This window comes from Telmatherina bonti (assembly GCF_933228915.1).
Source record: "Telmatherina bonti genome assembly, chromosome: 21".
NCBI classification, from domain to species: domain Eukaryota; kingdom Metazoa; phylum Chordata; class Actinopteri; order Atheriniformes; family Telmatherinidae; genus Telmatherina; species Telmatherina bonti.
In genome coordinates this window covers 20692405-20712234 of record NC_136630.1, presented here as the reverse complement: position 1 = coordinate 20712234, position 19830 = coordinate 20692405, and the positions used below count along the sequence as shown (strand labels likewise).

The 19830-nt window shown below is 38.4% G+C and overlaps 2 protein-coding genes across 2 annotated transcripts in view; both read right to left on the bottom strand.

Moving 5' to 3' along the window:
• Window positions 1-1992: 1992 nt before the first annotated feature.
• foxl3 (forkhead box L3) lies at window positions 1993-3778 on the bottom strand (the record flags this gene model as incomplete). The annotated part of the gene is made up of 3 exons (XM_079261064.1): window positions 1993-2466; window positions 2720-2888; window positions 3624-3778. 3 exons carry the CDS (start codon window positions 3776-3778, stop codon window positions 1993-1995), a joined length of 798 nt encoding a protein of 265 aa, XP_079117190.1.
• A 9347-nt stretch (window positions 3779-13125) lies between these two features.
• fam20cb (FAM20C golgi associated secretory pathway kinase b) overlaps window positions 13126-19830 on the bottom strand; it is a gene marked incomplete at its 3' end in the record, with an annotated part of 53000 nt that continues 46295 nt past the window's right edge. The window contains exons 5-11 of the mRNA XM_079260395.1: window positions 18419-18534; window positions 17652-17832; window positions 17434-17543; window positions 17225-17306; window positions 14600-14659; window positions 14313-14463; window positions 13126-13242 (exon numbers count right to left, since the gene is read on the bottom strand). Of these exons, the coding sequence (XP_079116521.1) occupies window positions 13126-13242; window positions 14313-14463; window positions 14600-14659; window positions 17225-17306; window positions 17434-17543; window positions 17652-17832; window positions 18419-18534 (817 nt within the window). The remainder of the gene's footprint in view (window positions 13243-14312; window positions 14464-14599; window positions 14660-17224; window positions 17307-17433; window positions 17544-17651; window positions 17833-18418; window positions 18535-19830) is intronic.

Sequence of the window (19830 nt, the reverse complement as noted above, 5' to 3'; positions counted from 1 at the left end):
TGCTAGTCTTTAGTCAAAGTGGCTGAAGCACAGATGTTGCTAACAGCATTAGCAATTTTCAGTTTGAAATGTGACCACTAATGGAAATAATTACAAGCATTTGGGTTTTAGTGTGTTTATTCCAGCTAAACCTTTAGCATGTTGATAAGCTAATCATTGCCGTGTCATCAGTGACTACTATGGCCCTGTATCATCTCTGTGCTGCCATCTTCCCGATTACGTTCAGTCAGGAGGACAAAAAGCAAAATAAATACACAACACACTGTTGGGCACCATCTGTTTACGCTTCATACAACATGTTTTGCAGAAAATGTATACCTCAGTCGCATGCTAATGAACACACAAATACAGTCACAGGGCTCCTTGACTGAACTACTACAGTTGATGTTTTTGCACATATATTTTAGTTCAGTTTGTGCTTCAGAAAACATTTATTTAGTCTGCTTGTCTGTAATGCTTAAATTCTGTACACTTTTTATATTGATGCCTTAATATATTCCAGTATTAGTATCAGTTAAAATGATCAAATGGATCATTTAGGGATGATACATCTGTTATCTCTTTGTACTATCACAAAAAAGAGGTTAAATATAGTCCTGAGTCCTGATTGAGCGGGTACTGTGCTGAAAAATAAAAACTCTGGATATTTCAAAATCCAACAAAGAATGGAGTAGAAAAACACAAATTGTGTGTGTATACATAAACATACACACACACACACACATATATTTATATATACATATATATATATATATATGTATATGTATATGCATATGTATGTATATATATGTATGTATATGCATATGTATGTATATATATGTATGTATATGCATATGTATGTATGTATATGTATGTATGTATATGCATGTATATATATGTATGTATATGCATATGTATATGTATATATATATATATATATATATATATATATATATATATATATATATGTATATGTGTGTGTGTATATATATATATGTATATATGTATATGTGTGTGTATATATATGTATATATATATATATATATATATATATATATATATATATATATATATATATATATATACATATACATATATATATATATATATATATATATATATATATATATATATATATATATATATATATATATATATATATATATATATACATATATATACATATACATACATATATATACATACATACATAATGAACATTTAGTCAGAAATGTTAAATGAGAGAGAATTTTCTTTTATTACCATTTTATATTATAATTTATATCAAATTAAACCCAAAAGGCTTTTAGTAAATCAAAGTAAGTTTGACAAGTAAAATGTAGACAACAAAAATACAAATTCTGACTTTTTAGTAAAGTTTAAGATGTGTTGCGATGGTAAACTTATCATTTTAAACTATTTCATTTTCATAGATTTAGGGATTTTCATTGACTGGCCATGAAAATGTTTTGTTATCTTTAAACTGACTTGCATGAATTCAGTCATATTATGGTGAAAATACAGTAACAATAATAGAAATCAGTGGGAATTTAGGAAATTCATTTTCTATTTTATGACAAAGCAATTCCTACTTCCTGTGCCAGGACAATTAAATAATTCCAGCCAATGTCTGCGTTGCATTGTGTTATTTCTAAAGCATTTTAAGAACACATCATTGACTGAACTGAACATCACCGTTGTGCTCACACAGTTTGTGAGTAAATACATATAGAGGAGACTGTAAATCTACTCTATGTCAGCACTGGAGAGCCCACAAACAGAACAATATCTGGATTGTTTACTGACTTTTTGTGTTTTGGTTGTCTTTTCTTAATGTACAGATGCTTTCTTTTCAAGCAGTATACACCACTGTACCTCTGTGTTTCCACATTTACATTTTACAAGTTTATTAAAATCCCTCTGGTGGAGTTCTTGTCTTTAGATGTCCTTTTAGTTCCCAGTTTTGGACCCAGACTATTATGAAGGAATAAAGTCAGTCTTTTCTCTGTTGTTTTAAAGAGTCCAGAAGTGCAGGTTCAGGTGCTGGGGCTCCAGAACATGAACAGATGGCCCTGTAGACACCAGATGTACAGGGCCCTGAGAGGACCTGAACTGAGACTGAGGTGGATCCGGAGTAGAAAGGATGTAGTCAATGCTGAACTTAATCTCTGACTCCGGTTTCTCCAGCTGGTTGGGGTTGGGAATGAGGTGGTTTTGTTGGGAACCAGTCTTCGGCCTCTCAGGGTTCAGAGGACAGAGGGTGGAACTGAAGTCAGGACGACGAACAGAGGGAGCGTGCTGATTACCATGGCTCTCCATGGGGTGGAAAGGGGTCTCTGCAGAATCACGGAGTCCAATTTTCATGTTCCTCCGGCGTCTGCGACGTCGAAAGTTGCCATTTTCAAACAGATCAAGCATGGATTCACAACCAGTAGCAAAAGTCCAGTAGTTTCCCTTTCCCTTCTCATTGCCCTCGGTCCGAGGAACCTGTCAAAAACAAGAACGAGCTGATTTACCTGCAGTATGCTTTTGATAACATCTCAAACAAAGTGCAATAACAATACAATGTAAAAGAAAAAAACTCCTCCTGCTCCAACTACTGTGGTCTTTAAATAATAAATTAAACTAAAACTGACTAGGAAAAAATGGGTGTTTTATTTATTTAAAAAAAGACACAAGGCAACACAGACGTTGAATTGCGTTCACATATTCCTCATCCTGTCTTCAGAACTGTCTTTACCTTGATGAAGCAACTGTTCAGAGACAGGTTGTGTCTGATGGAGTTCTGCCAGGCTCTCTGGTTGGACCGGTAGTAAGGGAACCGCTTCATGATGAACTCGTAGATGCCTGACAGAGTGACTCGCTGCTCGGGGCTCTGCTGGATGGCCATGGCTATCAGAGCTATGTAGCTGACACACACACACACACACACACACACACACACACACACACACACACACACACACACACACACACACACACATACATACACACTTTAGGTGACAAAGATAAACATTAAACCTGCTTGCAGTCCAGATGTTTTAAATTTTACTTTATTTCATTACATTTCCAGAGACTGGAAAGGTACATTTTCTAAAGATTTAAAGACCTTTAGAAAAATATGTAACAACACAACAGAAGCAAGACATAAATAAATAAATAAATAAATACATAAATAAATAAAAGGAGGTATGTTTTATAATAATTTTTGAAAAAGCATATTGAAGTTCTCTGGACCCAATTAGTCAATAAAAACAACAACAACAAAAACCAAAACTAAAATAAATAAATAAATAAATAAATAAATAAATAAATAAATAAATAATAATAATAATAATAATAATAATAATAATAATAATAATAATAATAATAATAATAATAATAAAGAAGAGGAAAAAGGAAAAAAAGAAGAAGACTGCTTTTTTTTGTCCCAACTATTTTCATCATGTCTAAATAATTCAGGAATGATGTATATTCCTAAAAAGGTCTTTTTTTTTATTTTAAGAACTAGTTGACTGCTTGTACATTAGTTACACTGTTGTGAGGAAAAAGTAAGAAACTTTCCCTCAACAAATGATAAAATAACAGCAGAGGAGGAAGAAAAAGAATTTACATTAAAATGAATAAAAAGAAGTCTGACATACCTATAAGCAGGTCTGCATATCTTTTTCTCTTCATCAGTGCTAGAGGAAGGATATCCGTCCCCGTCGTAGTTGAAACAGTTGAAGGGGTAGTGAGAGTTATCAAACATATCTGCACTTTGAGGGGTCAGATGCGCAGTCCGAACTGTCTGGCTCATCTGAGTGTCTTGGCTGAATCCCAGCATCAACACCCCGTCCTGCTGCTCCGCTCTGCCACCATGCTCTGTTCAGCCAGCTGACATTCACTCTGAGCTTTCCGTGACGACGGCTACCTCCCACCCCCCTCCTCCTCCTCCTCATCCCAGCTGCTCTCCATGAATGATGAAGGTCTCAGGACACCTCTCAGAAGTCTTTGAACTTCTGTCACATTGCTAAAGTCCACTTTGAATCATATATTTCTAATCAACATGCTTTCTCTGCCTGCTTGTTTTGTTTTCATTGCAGCTGGGACCCATTTTGAACTAAATACTGAAGCCAAGCAAATGTCTCATCGTTGTGAAAAACATTTTACATTTTAAAAGTGGTGGAAGACATACTGGAAACTGGAAGTGGGAGCTTTAATGGACCTGCCTCCATCAGAGTTTATTGACAGACTTCAAATTTGAATATTTCTAAAGGCTCAAATTATCTGAACAATAATGAAGCTTAAAAGAAAATTAAGTGAGTCAATCTAATGCAAATACACTCATTAAATTCTACAATGAGCCAACAGATACCAGTTTCTACATTCTTTCCAATAACGTGTGTCTTTTATTACAGCCTGTTTTCCTGGCAAATACTTACACTTTTGGTCTGTTACCAACTTGGGCTCTGAATCAGTCATTTAAAAAGTAAAATTATTTGCAGTCATCCATGGTAGATACACAATATCCAATGTGAAGACAGGAACAAAAACATGCTAAAGAGGTTGTATGGTTCATTATAGATTCATAATTCTGTTCAGGGAATTGCTAGAAATTGTTTTCATGCCTAAAAAAATCTACAGATTAAAAAAAAAAAAGATGCAATTTGCATGACATTTCAAAAGTAACTACCTCTAAGGAAAGTAAATGAAGGATGTTGCTGTGTGCTGTTTAATCTGAAGCAAAACCAAAAGCCCAAATACTCCAAATTTTTGTTTATGTGTTCATTATGACTGTCATTCAAAAATAAACTTTCCTTAGAATATCTCTTCTATTTAGGACAACCAAATTTTCCCACAAGTCACTCTGATTTTGGCAGCTCTGAGCTTTTTGAAAAAGTTACTTTAACATCCAGAATGACAAACATGAGAATGGGAAATGCTAATTTTGAAGAATTCAAAATAAGACTACATACATCCTGACTCCCATTCTCATCCGATGAGGAAAGTATCGAAATGCACCATCAGAGGCTGAGCATGTTGTAACTCTATGTCCGTGGTGCTCAAGTCCGGTCCTGGAGAGCTTCTATCCTGCAACTTTTGATGTGTTTCTTCTCCACCTGAACCAAATGTATGTCTCATTATCAGACCTCTGCAGAGCTGCATGATGTGGACAAAGGATTTCAGTAATTTCATTCAGATGTGTTTAAATGCATCTAAAAGTTGCAAGCTAGTAGATCTCGAGAACTGGACTTGGACCTTGCTGTAGTTGATATGACGCTTACAGTGCTTGCAAATGTGCATGCATTTGTTTTGGCTTTCCACTGCTACATGAGAGCAGCGCTCACAATAGGGAAACGCTTGAAATTCGTCACTTACTCTTTGTATATGTTGGTGGTTTTTGATCTTTCGGCTTATTTCAAAGAATGTACATCCATCTGTTTGCATTAAAGAAAAAAACAAACATTAAAAGAATCCATTTCTCTCCAGGCACTGGAAGCTATGTAAACAGATACAAATGCAACAGTAAAATGCTGTTAAAAAAAACAACAAAAAAAAACCAAAAACACAATAAGTCTGTTTTTGTGGCAATAAACAAGGTTTTTTTTTTTTTTTTTTGAATGAATGAAAAAAAGTAATTGACATTGGCACATTAACCATAAAACTTCCCAACATGTTTATCTTTCCACTGATTAATGAGTATGCATATTTTAAGCCCCATAACTGACTAAGGCACCCCCCCCCCTATCGTTGGCTAAGTCAGTATCCATCTTGCTTCCTGTCTCTTCCCTGAGCACTCTCCCGTGAGCGAAAGTTAGTCTTACATCCACTCTTGTTCTGTGTACCTTTGTTTTTCTGTTCCTCTCTTCCTACAACAATGTGTGCTTGGTTTACTTTACTCAATAAGCCACATTCAAAACAGCCATACAGTTGTTGTCTGTGTTGATATCCAGTTGCTAGAATATGTCATGTAGCTGTTACACAATGTGGCTGTAAAGTGACCCACCCGGATGGAAAAAGAAATAATGAAGCAGAGTTTCCCAGCCTTGGGATGCTGCCAGGCAGATACCACTTCAGGATTGTGCCTCCGTGCCATGATCAGAAAGCTATGTAGTACTGCTTTAAAAGTATCACTAGCAAACAGGTAAACACTTCCATCATCACATGTTGTTGCTGCCACATGATTTGTGTGCCAGGGAGGGACAAGAAGCACACCTACTGCCAACTTTAGGATCTGGGAGACTATACAAAAATGTTATATGAAGAAGAAGACTGAAAAAATATGAAGTGCTGATACGGTTTGGAAGAAAAGTCCTTTATAAAAGAAAAAAACTTCTTTTGGTGTGAACTTTGAGAGTATAACACCCCACTGGTGGCTACAGCTTGTCTTAAAACAGGTTAGAAAGCTGAAGAGGTAATACAAGACATAAGAATTCTACAACTATATGAATTTATTTATTTTCTACTTGCAGTGAATATTTTTTTATGTAGAGAAAAAAAAAAACCTTTTACTTGTGGAAGGTTTGTACTATATTCTTCTCAAGCTTTATAAATCAGTGAAACTTATCTGATTTTCAAATTTCCCAGATCTGACCAAACACCCTCCAGAAGCAAAGAAGATGTGAAGAGCAGCAATGTGAGCAAAAGAGACACGTAGAATGAATGAAGCTCGGTTTAATAAGCTGTCTCGCTGTAGCAAGTTGCTTATCAGGACCCAGAGGAAGTATACACAGAAAGGTTCATTCGTCCACCTCCATCCAGCGGGATTCTGGGTGGTCCACTGAGCTCTCTTAGGCTGCCTTCATGTTTTATTTTGCTGCTTTATATAGCCTAATCTGTCTCTCAGCTAACTTCAAATCAACAAACAAGATCCTTTGCATCTTTGTTTTCTTTTCCTCTCCGTTAACTCTTTGGGGGGGTGTGTCTGTGTGCGTGTGTGTCCACTCAGGCAGACGTTTAGTCAACAACGGGAAGTTTTGTAGATGCTATCTAAAATGATCTATAATGGCCACAAATTGTTTCCGTGTCTATAAAATAGGGGGGATGTGTATTTTCAAGGGCTCTTAACGGGGCAATTGGTAGTTTCCCATGAGGACACAGTGGCCGGGAAAACAGCCTGAGGTCTGCTGGGCCTCTGTGTGTGGCCCTGCTGGTGCTACAGTCACCTATATGTGTACCTCAGTGTAAAGGACGCAACAAAAGATCAACCTGTTTTCAATTTTAGTGAGAGTAAACGTTGCATCTAAAGCATCTTCCTACTGATGGATCCAGCTGTTTTCATTCATTGAGAATTTAATTATTCAGGACAAGTTTTACAGAACAAGTAAGGGGCCTGATTTAAATAAGGATTAACCTTACAGGGCTGACCTTCTATTAGTAGTTTATGTCAGCTACTCCACTCAAAAAAAAACCTATCCAGTCGGGGCTTTAACATTCCCCCAGTCGACTGAATGGTCTCCTCTGATGTTTTTGCATGAATGGTTGAGCCCATGCAGATGAACTAGCCAGTCTCCAGACAGTAAAAACAGATTGATTCGTGCAAATCTGCAAACAGGACTAACAGAGGAAAAGAAGAGGTCACAGAATCAGGTTGGTATGAAGTGAGATCTGATAAACCCCTTGTGGCTCACTCCCATGACGAAGCTTCCTCTGGAGTCCTGTCTGCAGCAGGCCGCAGTGATTACAACCCTTAGTTCTCTGGTCACTCTGTCCCTCTGATGGTTGTCTCAGACGCCACTTCCTCCATCCATTTCTCTGTCTGCCTGTGTGTGTGTGTGTGTGTGTGTGTGTGTGTGTGTGTGTGTGTGTGTGTGTGTGTGTGTGTGTGCATGCATTTATGTAAACCAGCCAAGGAGCTTTTCCGGGGGCTGTACTTTGAGGAAAGGTTATCAAAACACAACAGAGCACTGAGAATGGTAAACATGCTTGTGCACAGATCAGGGGGCTGAGGGCCATTTTCCTTTGCACTGTACTGTGTAGCCATCCTCACTGCCACCATTCAATGTCAAATTGCACTGGGTTATGTTTGGTTCTGCAGATAAGACTTCCACAAGAAGTCTGTGTTTGGATTTGTAGTCAGGCTTCCAGAAGCAGCTTAAACACTTCTGGGCATTTATTCTCTCACAAAATACAAAGTAGTATAAATACAAAATCCAATATATCTACGAAACATGTTCATCATGCAGGGGTTTGATTTCATCTGAAGGGTTTCTGGGTGTCTTGTAGAGTTGATATTTTGGGAATATATCTCAGATATCTTGAATGGAAGTTTGTTGGTGAATTGTTTGGTGATGTTTATAAATATTTGACTGAACTCTGGATAAAGTTTCCCAAAGATGTTAAATATCCTAGTTTGTTAGATTTTTTTGTCCTTTTTTTCTTTTGTTTTTTGGACTTTTGGGAAACATTTGAATTTGGCAAATGTATGAAATAAATATGCAGGACATGTAATTCATATTGTAACTATTACAGTGTCATGTTTGAAAAGGCTTTGATAAGGCAAGAAGATTTGAAGATTAGACTGAAATGGCCAAAAAATGAGTAAACTTTTTGACACAAAGAACTTATGTGCATCTTTGTCTTAATTGGCTAATTCTCCTCCATATGATCTCTGAAGACGCTGCTGATTATTTACCACAAGGGAAAGCGCCGAAGTGAATATGTGGAGTAAAAAAAAAGCATGATTTATTAGTTGTAATACAGGAATCAGCTACGGCTTCGATCTCCTGTTATGCATCTAAGCATCAATAACTTTACATATCTAAGAAAAACAAGTGTGGCAGAAAACTACACAACCGTCAGTTATTAATACAGTGGCAGAAAAGCTAACTCTTCAGTTCTCTGCTCTTTTGTTCTTTTTTTCTTTACTTCTGTTACTTTTTCCATGTTTCTTGCTCATTCACTTTATCTCTTTTTCCTAATTTCATCCATAGACTCAGGACTCTTCTTGTGGCCAGTGTGTTTTTAGGACGGTGTGTCTTGCAATGAGACATAACGGGCTGAAAATCCAAAAGTGTGAAAGGTGTTGTCTTGACTCCTGAGTTGCTCCAGGCCAGTTCTAAGTCTGATAATGTGCAAAACAATTGTAACTGTACTTCAACATGAGACAGAAACCTGCACGTTCCAGGTTCACACTTGTTCGGAGTTGCTTTAAGCTAAGCTAGTGTGCTAAGCTAGTGTGCTAAGCTAGTGTGCTGGTTCCAACCAGAATCAGATTAAAGCTATCAACTTTTTATTCACATGCTGTTTTTACATTTTATTTGAACTACATTTGTAACAAATATTTTGTGGAAGTGAGTAGCTTCCAGAGTAATTCTGACATGTAATTAGCCTGTAGGGTAACAAAGGCAGGAAGCTTTTGTTAAACTAGCAGTATTAGGGATAAGTTGCTAATTTACCAAACTGTTGAGAAATCTTTGAATTCCTACTGCAGTTTTTCCACCATTAAGCTAAAAGTTTGCATGGAGATCTGTCATAATATTGGTAAAAAAAAAATCATTCCTATTGTGTGAATTGTAGCATCAGTTTCCTGTTGTACGCTGTCCGGAGCAGCACCCTGTGTGGTATTGCACTGCTGCAGCCCATCTGCTTCTGAACACACAACTTCCATGTGGTTGGAAAGCTGGAAAGCTGTCGTAATCTTCAGAAATAAGGAGGATAAAGTGGTTTTTGGTGGATTGGGTTCACCAATGTAACAAGACACCTACGTGACCAAAATTAGCTTCTCTTGTAGAGATAATGCAAAATTCAGACTTTTACTATGACGTGTGCTAATGTTGTTGTTTATGTATTAATGTGTTAAAAAATATATAAGGCGCTAAATAGATTTATCTCCACTTGGTTTAATTTTGCCAACACTGGTTAAAATTCCAAATTTATGGGTACATATAAATGGTCTATATATCTTTTATAAAATTCTGGCAACCCCCTAAAATGATCTTGTGAACCCCCTGGGGGCCCTGACCCCCAGTTTGAAAACCACTGCCTTAATGCATGTTAATTGGCCATTTTTAACAACAAGAAAATCCGGTGCACTAAGTGACTGTTTTTCTCATCCTCACTTGTTACGCTGTATCTGTTGTTCTCATGCAATCCATGTTTACCAGGTTCTGGTTTATGGCAGCTTAAGCCAAGATTTTTAACAATTATGAGTATGGTAGCCAAACCTCTGGAGAGTAATATTTATGCAGCTGGTTCATTCCACTTAAGATGACTTGCCTGCATGACTTTCCTAACATTCCCTTTATCCACTGTGTTTCTTTTATTCAACATATTTGGTGCTAATTGAAATTTGATTTGAAAGTTTCCAAAGGGGAATGAAATAGTTGTAGTTCATATTGAATACTAAAAGAAATGGTTACTGCAATGGATAGGAATGATCTATCCCAACAGATAACTGTAAAGTTTTTAAACACACACTTAAAAGAAGATATTTAACGAATGCATTGAAGTGGTTGGAGTATTTCTGTAGGCCTCTGAGTTGTAAAGCATAATACTGTGTACAGGAGTCTGCATTGGAAAGAAAAGTGCTCTGTGGTGTTGTTGGAGTTTAATGATATTCCTGTTAGTTTAGGATGAGTACCTATAATTACAGTTTCAGGATTTTTAGAAAGTTTATTGATAAAAATATAGCTTTTTTGTAAAATGCTGAGTAGAATAATAATAATCTAATGTGCTATTTTGAGCAAATTTTTGGCTTTACGTACTACGTATAGATATGTTCCTGATATTAGGACTGTTGGACCAAGTTTTAGGTCAGCATTCACATCAAGTTGGTCCGCTAGACTCGGTTTGGGTTTTTTATTTTGTCTTATGAATGTATACTACAGAAATACACTGCAACAATGGACACAGTATGAACAACAGACGAGGCAGAGGACTTTTAATGCGATCGCTGTGTATTTACCCGCAATGCAATGCAACGCAGGTAAAATGCAGGAAGTGACTTTCTTTTAGTCCACTTTCTGTATTTGGTTTGCTTGAAATGATCTGAGACTCTATACCGTCTATGGCTAAGTGTTTGTAGGTGGACCAAGTCCGCTTCTTTGGTCCAAATCAGAATTTGTTTGGCGCATTCACAGCTCTCCAAACGAAGTGGACTTTCCGAGCAAACGGACTCGGATTCGAATCAAAAAGGCTGACGTGAATGTTCCCTTAGACCTTGATTATCTGCATTAACAGTCTTTATGCAACTCTTTTGTAAATAAATGTTTGTGAGATTAAATCCACTGTGTCCTTGTTATGAATTCAATATGCCAGTCGTTGATGCTACTGATCTTCATTAAAACAAATGGCATGTTTTAAAAGCCCTGCTTGTTTTACGTCTTCGCTTTAAAGACACAGTCCAGGACTGATCTCGTGTGTGTTCTAACAAAAATCCGATGTGATATGATCTACCTGTATTAATAAAGCAAAAGTTCTGTACTTTTTAAAATAATGCCAAAAATCATAATGTTACAAAGAGCAACGTAGCCCTTCCGTCAAGCCCTACTGAAGCATTTACGTCCTTCACATCCAGTTTCCTGTCTGCTTTAATGAGAAGCACAAACACACCAGTCAGTTATGCTTATCTTGTTTTATTGCACTTTTACCATGATGCAAAGAAATGTAAAAAATGAAATCCACAGAAACAAAAAGTCAAATAAAAACAAAAAAAGAAGCATTTTTACCTCAACAACACCAGCTAAGGTTTCCCATGGATCCACATACATATCCATGCACGCTGCACTGCCCTGACACAGACAGGACTATGGAAACCTAAATCTGAATAATAAAACCATTATGAAACAGATGGCATTAGCACATACACAAATGAAGACCTCTGCATCTTGTCTATAGCTTGTACCCTTTCCACTATGAAACCAGACATTCAAGTATTTCTATCATTGCACAGGCACTAGATTTTCCTATTGAATATATTAACTTTCAGCCAGAGACTGAATCGTTGAAACCAACAGTTACGCTATCATCTGTCGGTCGATAAACGAAATATACATCCTGAAAAATAATCTCTGCACAACAGCAACATCTGGACATCAAATACATTACAAAGAAACAATAATAGAAAAGTATTAGTGTCACATTTGGCTTTTGGTAGCATAAATCTGACCTCATATCTGTTGCACTGTGAGAAATAAAACCACCAGGTGGGAAATGACTGCATGTAGTAAACACAAGTGAAGATTTATGGTGGTAATAAACCATTTTCAAACAGGTTGGACAATTGCAATGGGTGAACACTTTTGCACATGTTCAGTTTGCCCTCTTGTGGACAAATGAGGAAGTGCACCATTGTAACTTAATTTACTTTAACGGATGAGTGGTATTATTAGGTCTCAGCACTTGTTTCAAACAATAAATATGAAATTTTAATAAATACTCTTTTAAGGACACATAAAAGTTTGGGGGAAATAAAAGTATCCAGGAGTAAACCTGCACTCCAATCAAATATCTCTATCTGGAATCCCAATGATAAGATGCTGAGATAGCTCAGCAGAAATAATAATAATAATATTAAAAATAAAAATAAACAACGAATCAAAACAAGATGCAAAAAAGTGCAACAAAACATTTAGCAAAAAAAAAAAAAAAAAAGAAAAAAAAAAGAACCCAATAAAACATAATTTTGTCCAACTCCACCTCCTCTCTTGCTTCTGTCAAAACATATTGTTCACAATAGGTAGAAACACATAGAGCTGGGTCAGAGTGGGGCAATTCGGCCCTCAGAATTCACTGAATTCAAACAAAGAGGGTCCTTAAGCAGACAGAGAGAAGCTGTGTGTTGCAAGACTTGAACAGTTGTTGCGGCGGGTTGACAGGCGTTTGGGTCATCTTTGATGATTCTATCCTACACTACAGTCAGGGTTGTACGTTTTAAGGAGTGAGGTGATATGGGGTGGTTCGGTCGTGTCCAGCCTCAGACCTGTCCAGCTGAAACATCAGCGCAGCCAAAGACATTGCACGGTTCATCGAAGTCTAATCCTAGCCAGTTTCAGCTCTGGCAGGAGGGCTTCTGTGATGTACAGAGAAATTCAACACAGACAGAGCTCGTCTGTGTTTCAGGATGAAAGTTCGGTTTAAGGAAAAGACTGAATCAGTTCAGTTTTGGATCACCAGGGAGGCAGTCCGATCCACCCCCCCACCCCCTGCAGCGCCCCCTGGCAGCTACCTTCGTCTCGGGCCAATGTGGGCGTGATCTGTCCCTTGGTCCCCCTGGAGGTCGTCCTCCACAACGTAGCTGTAACCCTCCTTTTCAATGCATTCAGAGACAGCGTTTAGCACCTGCAGCAGAACACAGAAACACACTGTTTTATTCTCCAACGTCTCAATCTGAGGTCAAAACAATTATTTCAAATACTAAATATTTTTTTCATTTTTTAAGAGAAGCCTTATGAGAATAAAGATCTCATGTCTCGACTTAAAACTGAGGTTTCAACAAGCAGGCAGCTTCACTTTGTGTGGAAACAGACAGGAATGTAGTGGACGGAGTCTGGAATCCAATCTTGGACAGACATCAGCTGGCAGCATCTCATCTCATGTAAGAGTAGAATTCATCTTTTAAGCAAAGCCAAAGCAAGAAAGTAAGCATTTCCAAAAATGTTCAAATGCTTCTTTAAAGTAAGTCTTCTCCACTAAGGTGGGAGCTGAGTGGAGAAGGGTTTCATGTGTTTTCAGTACTGTCTGGATTTGATGGAAAGATAGAACATAGATCCAGGATCTGCATACTTTTCCTTGAATTGGGAGGTAGGAAGTGTTTACATTACATGTTAAATTAAAAACAAATAGAAGTCAAACTCATGTCATCAAGCGTCTCATTTCGTCTCATTATTGAACAGAGATATGTCATGATTTACAGTGAAACCTAAAGAATTGGAAATAAAACCAAAGTAGAAAAATAATTTCTGAACAATCTTCAGATTTTCTGATTGTCTGAAGCTGTGAAGGGCAAAATGTTTTTGGCATTGCGGAAAAAAGATCTCACTGTCCTCCCTGAAGTGGATGGTGTGTTGATGAAGGGGTCTGATAGGATTCTAAATTTCGGCTAATCATCACAGTTTGGTCTCTCACATCTTTTTTTTCCCTAACAGATCAAGTGACATCATAAACAGCACATTACAGTCTGTGTTTAAAGCAGGATGAAGCGGGTGAATTTGCTCAGCTGACTCAGACAATCAAGGGTGAAATCATGCCAACAGTTACCTGATTTTTTCCAAAATTAATAGCGATGACTCGTCTTTCCAGTTCTGCATTTTCAGATTCGAAGCAACAACAGCTTGACTTTATTCATTTCAGATAAATACACATAAAAGTCAAAGTACAAGACAGGCTGTGTACGAGTATGAAGCACTAACCAGACGCAGTCGTCGGTCCATGGCATCCAGATGGGGTTGGATGAGGATGGGGGCGAGCCTGTCCCTCACTAGGGACTCTGCCATGAGTGTGGAAAGCTTGAACTCTTCCTTTGCCAGCAGCTGCAGACGCAGGTGGGTAGATTTCCTTACCCTGGAAAAAAAAAGAAAGAAAAAGCTGCTAATCATGTGCAAACCTGGGAGAAAGCTGCTGCCTTTGGAAGTTTCTCCACAGAAATCATGAGGTTTTTTTTTTAAACTACATACAACTACCAGAAAGGAGGCCTTACCTGCAGCACTGGGTCAGTGGAACCAAAATGGACATCTCATCATGGGAATGCTTTCCAAAGCTAGGGAGAAAAAAGAAAAGCATGATGGTTCAGTTTTCCTTCCTGCAGATATGTGACAGGTGCACGTTACATATTTATCGAGTGAAATGTGATATAAAATATGCAGTTGTAAAAAAAAAAAAAGTCAACTTTTTTTTAAGCTTTCACATTGTTAGGAAATGATCGGATCGGTGTTAAAATGAATTAAATACAAGCATAAATGAAAACAACAACACATGACTCATTGCAATGTTTCATTATTCAGTTAATAAAAAATAACTTAAAAAAAAGACATAGCAAAAAAGTTTTGTTTTAAATAAAGCTTTCATTTAAATTAGGTGTTAGTAGCAGCCAAGTGTTTCCTATCAAATACAAGTGATTAACTGAACATTAATATGCTTCATCGCTCGTATACACTCTGCTCAAAACATTCAAGACAGCTGCTGATTTTCTCAGTAGTGTCCCAGCAATTCAACCCAAGATTAGACTGTGCAATGCTCAGAGAAACTGCAAAAAAACCCAACAGATACACCGCAGACTCTACAAGTCTCAGTTAGCATGTTTAATGTCCAAGTTTATGACAGTACGATTAGACAAAGGCTTAAATGGTATGGCTTGTTTGCAAGGTTTGCAAGGAAAAAGATTTTTTCTTTGAAAAAAGGGACATTGCAGAACATATTAGGTTTGTAAATCTGCAACAGCATGCACACAACTTCTGGAACAATGTTATTTGGGACTGTGAGACTAAAGTGGAGATGTTTAAATATAATAATCAACACTATGTTTTAGGTAAACCAAATTAATGGAGAAAATCTGCAAAAATCAGCTCCAACACCTCATACCAACTGTCAAGCACAGTGGTGGAGGACTGCTTATTTGTGCCTGTTCTGCAGCCAAAGGACCTGAACACCTTTTAGACATTAAGTCAACCACAAACTGTATATAAAAGTATATAAAATAGTTCTGGTGTTAAATGTGAAGTCAATGGTCTGTCAGTGAAATGCAGGCTGAAACTGACTTATGCTAGAAGACACTGATCCAAAGCAGAAGTCTACAACAGAACACCTGAAGAAGAAAAGAATCAAGGTGCTGCAATAACCCAAAGTGCAGATCTCTACCCAATCAAAATGTTGCAGTAAGACATTAAAGTGGAACTATTATGCGCATTTCAGGCTAATTTATTTTTATTAAGGGCTGGGATTGATTGAGTTATTGTCACAAATCGCTTTATTTACTTCATTCCGACCCTCTCTGTAGGCTGTCAGATCAGCCTGTGGGCAAAACGAGTGGATTGAGACTCTTCCGCATTAAGCCCCGCCTCCCGCCACTGCACTACATCAGGAGCGTGCACCGCAACTGCTTTCGCCGTCATTGTAACATCTCATAAACAGAAGGATTAGGCTCATATGAACTCAATAAAAAAAAAAAGCCCTTGTTAACCAGTAGAAGGTAACCAATCACCGAACCTTATCCCCATGGGACGTCACAAGGATTTCGAAGTAGAAAAAACTCTAAAACGATGCGTTTTTCATCGCCATGGAAACCGAACGGAGAGAGTGCTGGAACGCAAACTCAAACATGCGTTTAGGTGATAAAAAACAGTGTCGTTCACATGTCTGATGAGGATTCAACACAGCAACACTGTAGAAAGCTCAGAAAACTCGAAATACCACAATAGGACCCCTTTAAAGACAGCTACAGAATACACTGGAGCAACAGAGTGCACTAAAAGTCCTCCAACATGTTAAAAGACTGATACTGCACGTCTCTTCAGGATGAATCGTTAAACATTACAGATCTAATATTGTATGACAGCAGCTATATTGTTAAATATGTTAAAAAGTGAAATTCTCTTCGTAGAGAGCATAATGCACACCAATCTATGCTACACGTTTGTTATCAAATTGCAGAAAAACAAGTCGACACAGACCTGAAGGAGTGTACAATGATGATGACAGAACATTACTGTAGAGTCTTCTGTTTATGGCTGCTGTGGAGTCAGACTGTTTTAAGAAACACAATGCAAACATGTGTCTTCTGTAAAGCAAGGTCACAGAGACATAGTTGCTTTATTGTGGAGGCCGGAAGGTTTGGATCAGACACAATTTCCCATTTAACCCTGGGAAAGTGTGTCTAAACCTTTGACTGGTAGTATATTTTATTGTACATGTTGTTCTGTCTTTCCTGTCCTCTCCACCCCAACCAGTCGAGGCAGATGGCTGCCCTCCCTGAGCCGGGTTCTGCCAGAGGTTTTCTTCCTGTTAAAGGTGAGTTTTTCCTTCCCACTGTCGCCGCATGCATGCTCAGGATGGGGGATTGGATTAAAGTCATGACTCAATGCATTCAGTTGGTTTATATTATAGGACATGTATGAATTGGCTTGAAATGATGTGTATGTTGATTCGTGTACGTAAAGTGCCCTGTGACAACATTGTTGTGAAGTGGTGCTATACAAATAAAGTTGAGTTGAGTTGAGTTAGTCTTTGTATGTTATACATTCTATATATTCCCTTGTTTTTTTTGGTACAACTTTGATCAATTAGTACAGTTAGAAATGACAACTAGAGTGTGTATCGCTCTACTCACCCTCGACCATTGTCCAGGTGGATGATGAAGGTCTCATTTCCAAATTTTTCAAAAGTCTCGTAATGGTGGCGGTCCATGTTTCCTGTGAAGAAACGTGAGGCGGCCGGTGAGTCTGCCTGTCCGGTGTATGCACTGCAGTGCTGTCCATCCGGTGATAAAACTCAAGCGATCTATCAAGCAATCCACCGCTTTACGGGTGCTGAACTTACCCATGAGGAAGTCAAAGATGGTCATGTCCATGACGTCCAGTAGTCGCGTGCCGCTGTCATATGGTGGCGTCTGCTTTACCTCCTCACAGTAGTCTGGGTCCACCTCCCACCTGCAGGGTTTATCATTGTTTTGAGAATATATGAATCCAAGTCAGAACATTGCAATGGTAATATAAACGTTTTTAGTGAGCTGCAGTGAATGCAGATCTATCTCTTACTCTGCCTTTTTGCGTTTGTGGTAGGACCGTCTCCAAGGGTTCCTCCAGGTCTTGCGTTTGGCAAGTGCCAGATCTGGGAGAAAGGCAGCCAGCGATCCCTCTATCTGGTCCGGTTTGCCACACAGAGCGTGCTCGGTGGAACAGTAGTATGAACACTCTCCATAGAAACACACATTGTTGGCTGACAATCAGAAGAACACAGCTTCTTTACACAGTGGTTGACAACAGAATAACTTTCCCTTCAGCTACGTTGCCACCTTGTGGCTGCACCTTCTTTTTCTTTACCCTTTTGTCATTCACTCTACATAAAGTCAAAGCTCCCGTTGCACATGATTAAAATTACCTGGGGACATTCACTGACCTGTATTAATTGCTGAGATTGCTCATGATTTTAATCCTGGGAGAATTTCCTATAATATGTAAAGTCGCTTTGCAAATTAATTGTAGCGCTTTGGCACGAGGTAAAGTCCCCTGATAGTACTAATCTCATGCAAATGAATACCCAAGTAATTCAGGCCACAAGCTCAGCTATACGCCATGAGAAAGGAAAGTGTAAATTTTTGCTTGGCTTTCACTTTGTTGAGTTATGCAGAGTTTTTCTCTCTAAGATTGGCATAAGAATCCAACTCCCTGTTTGTGATTTTGTACTAGAAATGAAAAAATAAAGAGAACAACTGATGTATATTTTCATGAAGCAAATCTCTTCCCTTGCGTCTCATTTTATTTGTGTTTTACAGTAAAGTATTCTGATTGCAGCATCCGTGTACCTGGTGAAATGAAGAAGGTTCTCCAGAGCTTTTTGTCCCGCGTGACATCTCGGATCTCCTTAGTCATGTTGACCAGCCTGCCGGCGACAGGAGGGACACGACGGAAGTCCAGGATCCTGTTGAGTAAAGACAAAGGTGTAAGGTTCAGATGACAAAGCTCACATTTTAAAGGAAAGACTTAAAGTGTATGAGCAGAATGCGCTCTGAGAACAACGGCAAATTGCTATTGTAGTTAACCCTTCTGGATGGAAACAATGTCCACTTACTGAAGCTTGTGTCAACAACAGTTTCATGCAGAAGAATTCTTCTCAGATTCACACATATGTGCATCTATTGAAGACACATGTCCACCTTAAAAGCTGCATAAGAGACAAATAACTGGCTGCACCTGGAATGGGAGGATATCTTTCACATCAGACTGGAGAACCCTCCAACCTAAATGAGACACTGCAGCCCTTCTGAAGCAACATGTAATTTAACATCATAGCCAGAAGGGGGCACTGTGGCATTAGCAAGCGTCTGACATCTCCACCACATGGTGGTAAACCTCCCTTGTAGTTTTGTGTGCCTGTGATTCTGCATCAAACACATTTTTTTTCTCACTTCTGTGCTGCTTTTATTTTTCTTCCTTTAAAAAAAAAAAAAAAAAAAGTATATTTGGAGATAAGGCTTCAGGTACATTGTAGAAACTTTCATCTTTTAGATTCAGTTTTGTGAGGCTGCTTAAAGTTTTGTTTTCTGCCCAGTTTGCCAGGAAAGTAGCACCAGTATTGATATGTATGCATGAAAGGAGGAGAGAAAGATTAAATATAGCTGTATGTCTCTGTGAGAGATAGCTGTGGTGCCTTGCCTGTTTTATTCATGTGCAGTCTCTGCCCTCAATACCACCCAACTACAACATCAGCACGGCTCTTTAAAAATTGATACGCCTGACAACACCTAATGGCCAAGTCCTGCAGGCAGAGCGAGACGCAGGAAGACAGACTGTGATTTTGTTGGCATGCGGACTGAAGCAGGTAAGTTCCTCTTTACTGTCAAACACACAGATGGGGTGGAGGATGGAGCAGCGTGCAGCACAGTCTGGCCTGCTGGACCTGCTACTGGGCTAAAGAGAACAGCTGGAGTTGGGTTTAGTTTCCTCTGTCACAACAGTTTTTCTTCCATCTTTGCCCCCTTTGTCCCACAGAGAATAGGATTCAGAGCTGTGCATTGACCATCAGAGATATATTTATCTATTTTCATTTAAAAATGTACAAGAGGTATATGACTTAATATTCTGAGGTCATATCAACCCCTGTTTGTCATATCATGCGCTGCCTAATGCAGCAAATGCACCTCCTAGTTAAATCCAATCATATAATTAATGATGCTTAAAGCTGTGTAGCCTACATAGGAGGAGATGGTGCCTTTTT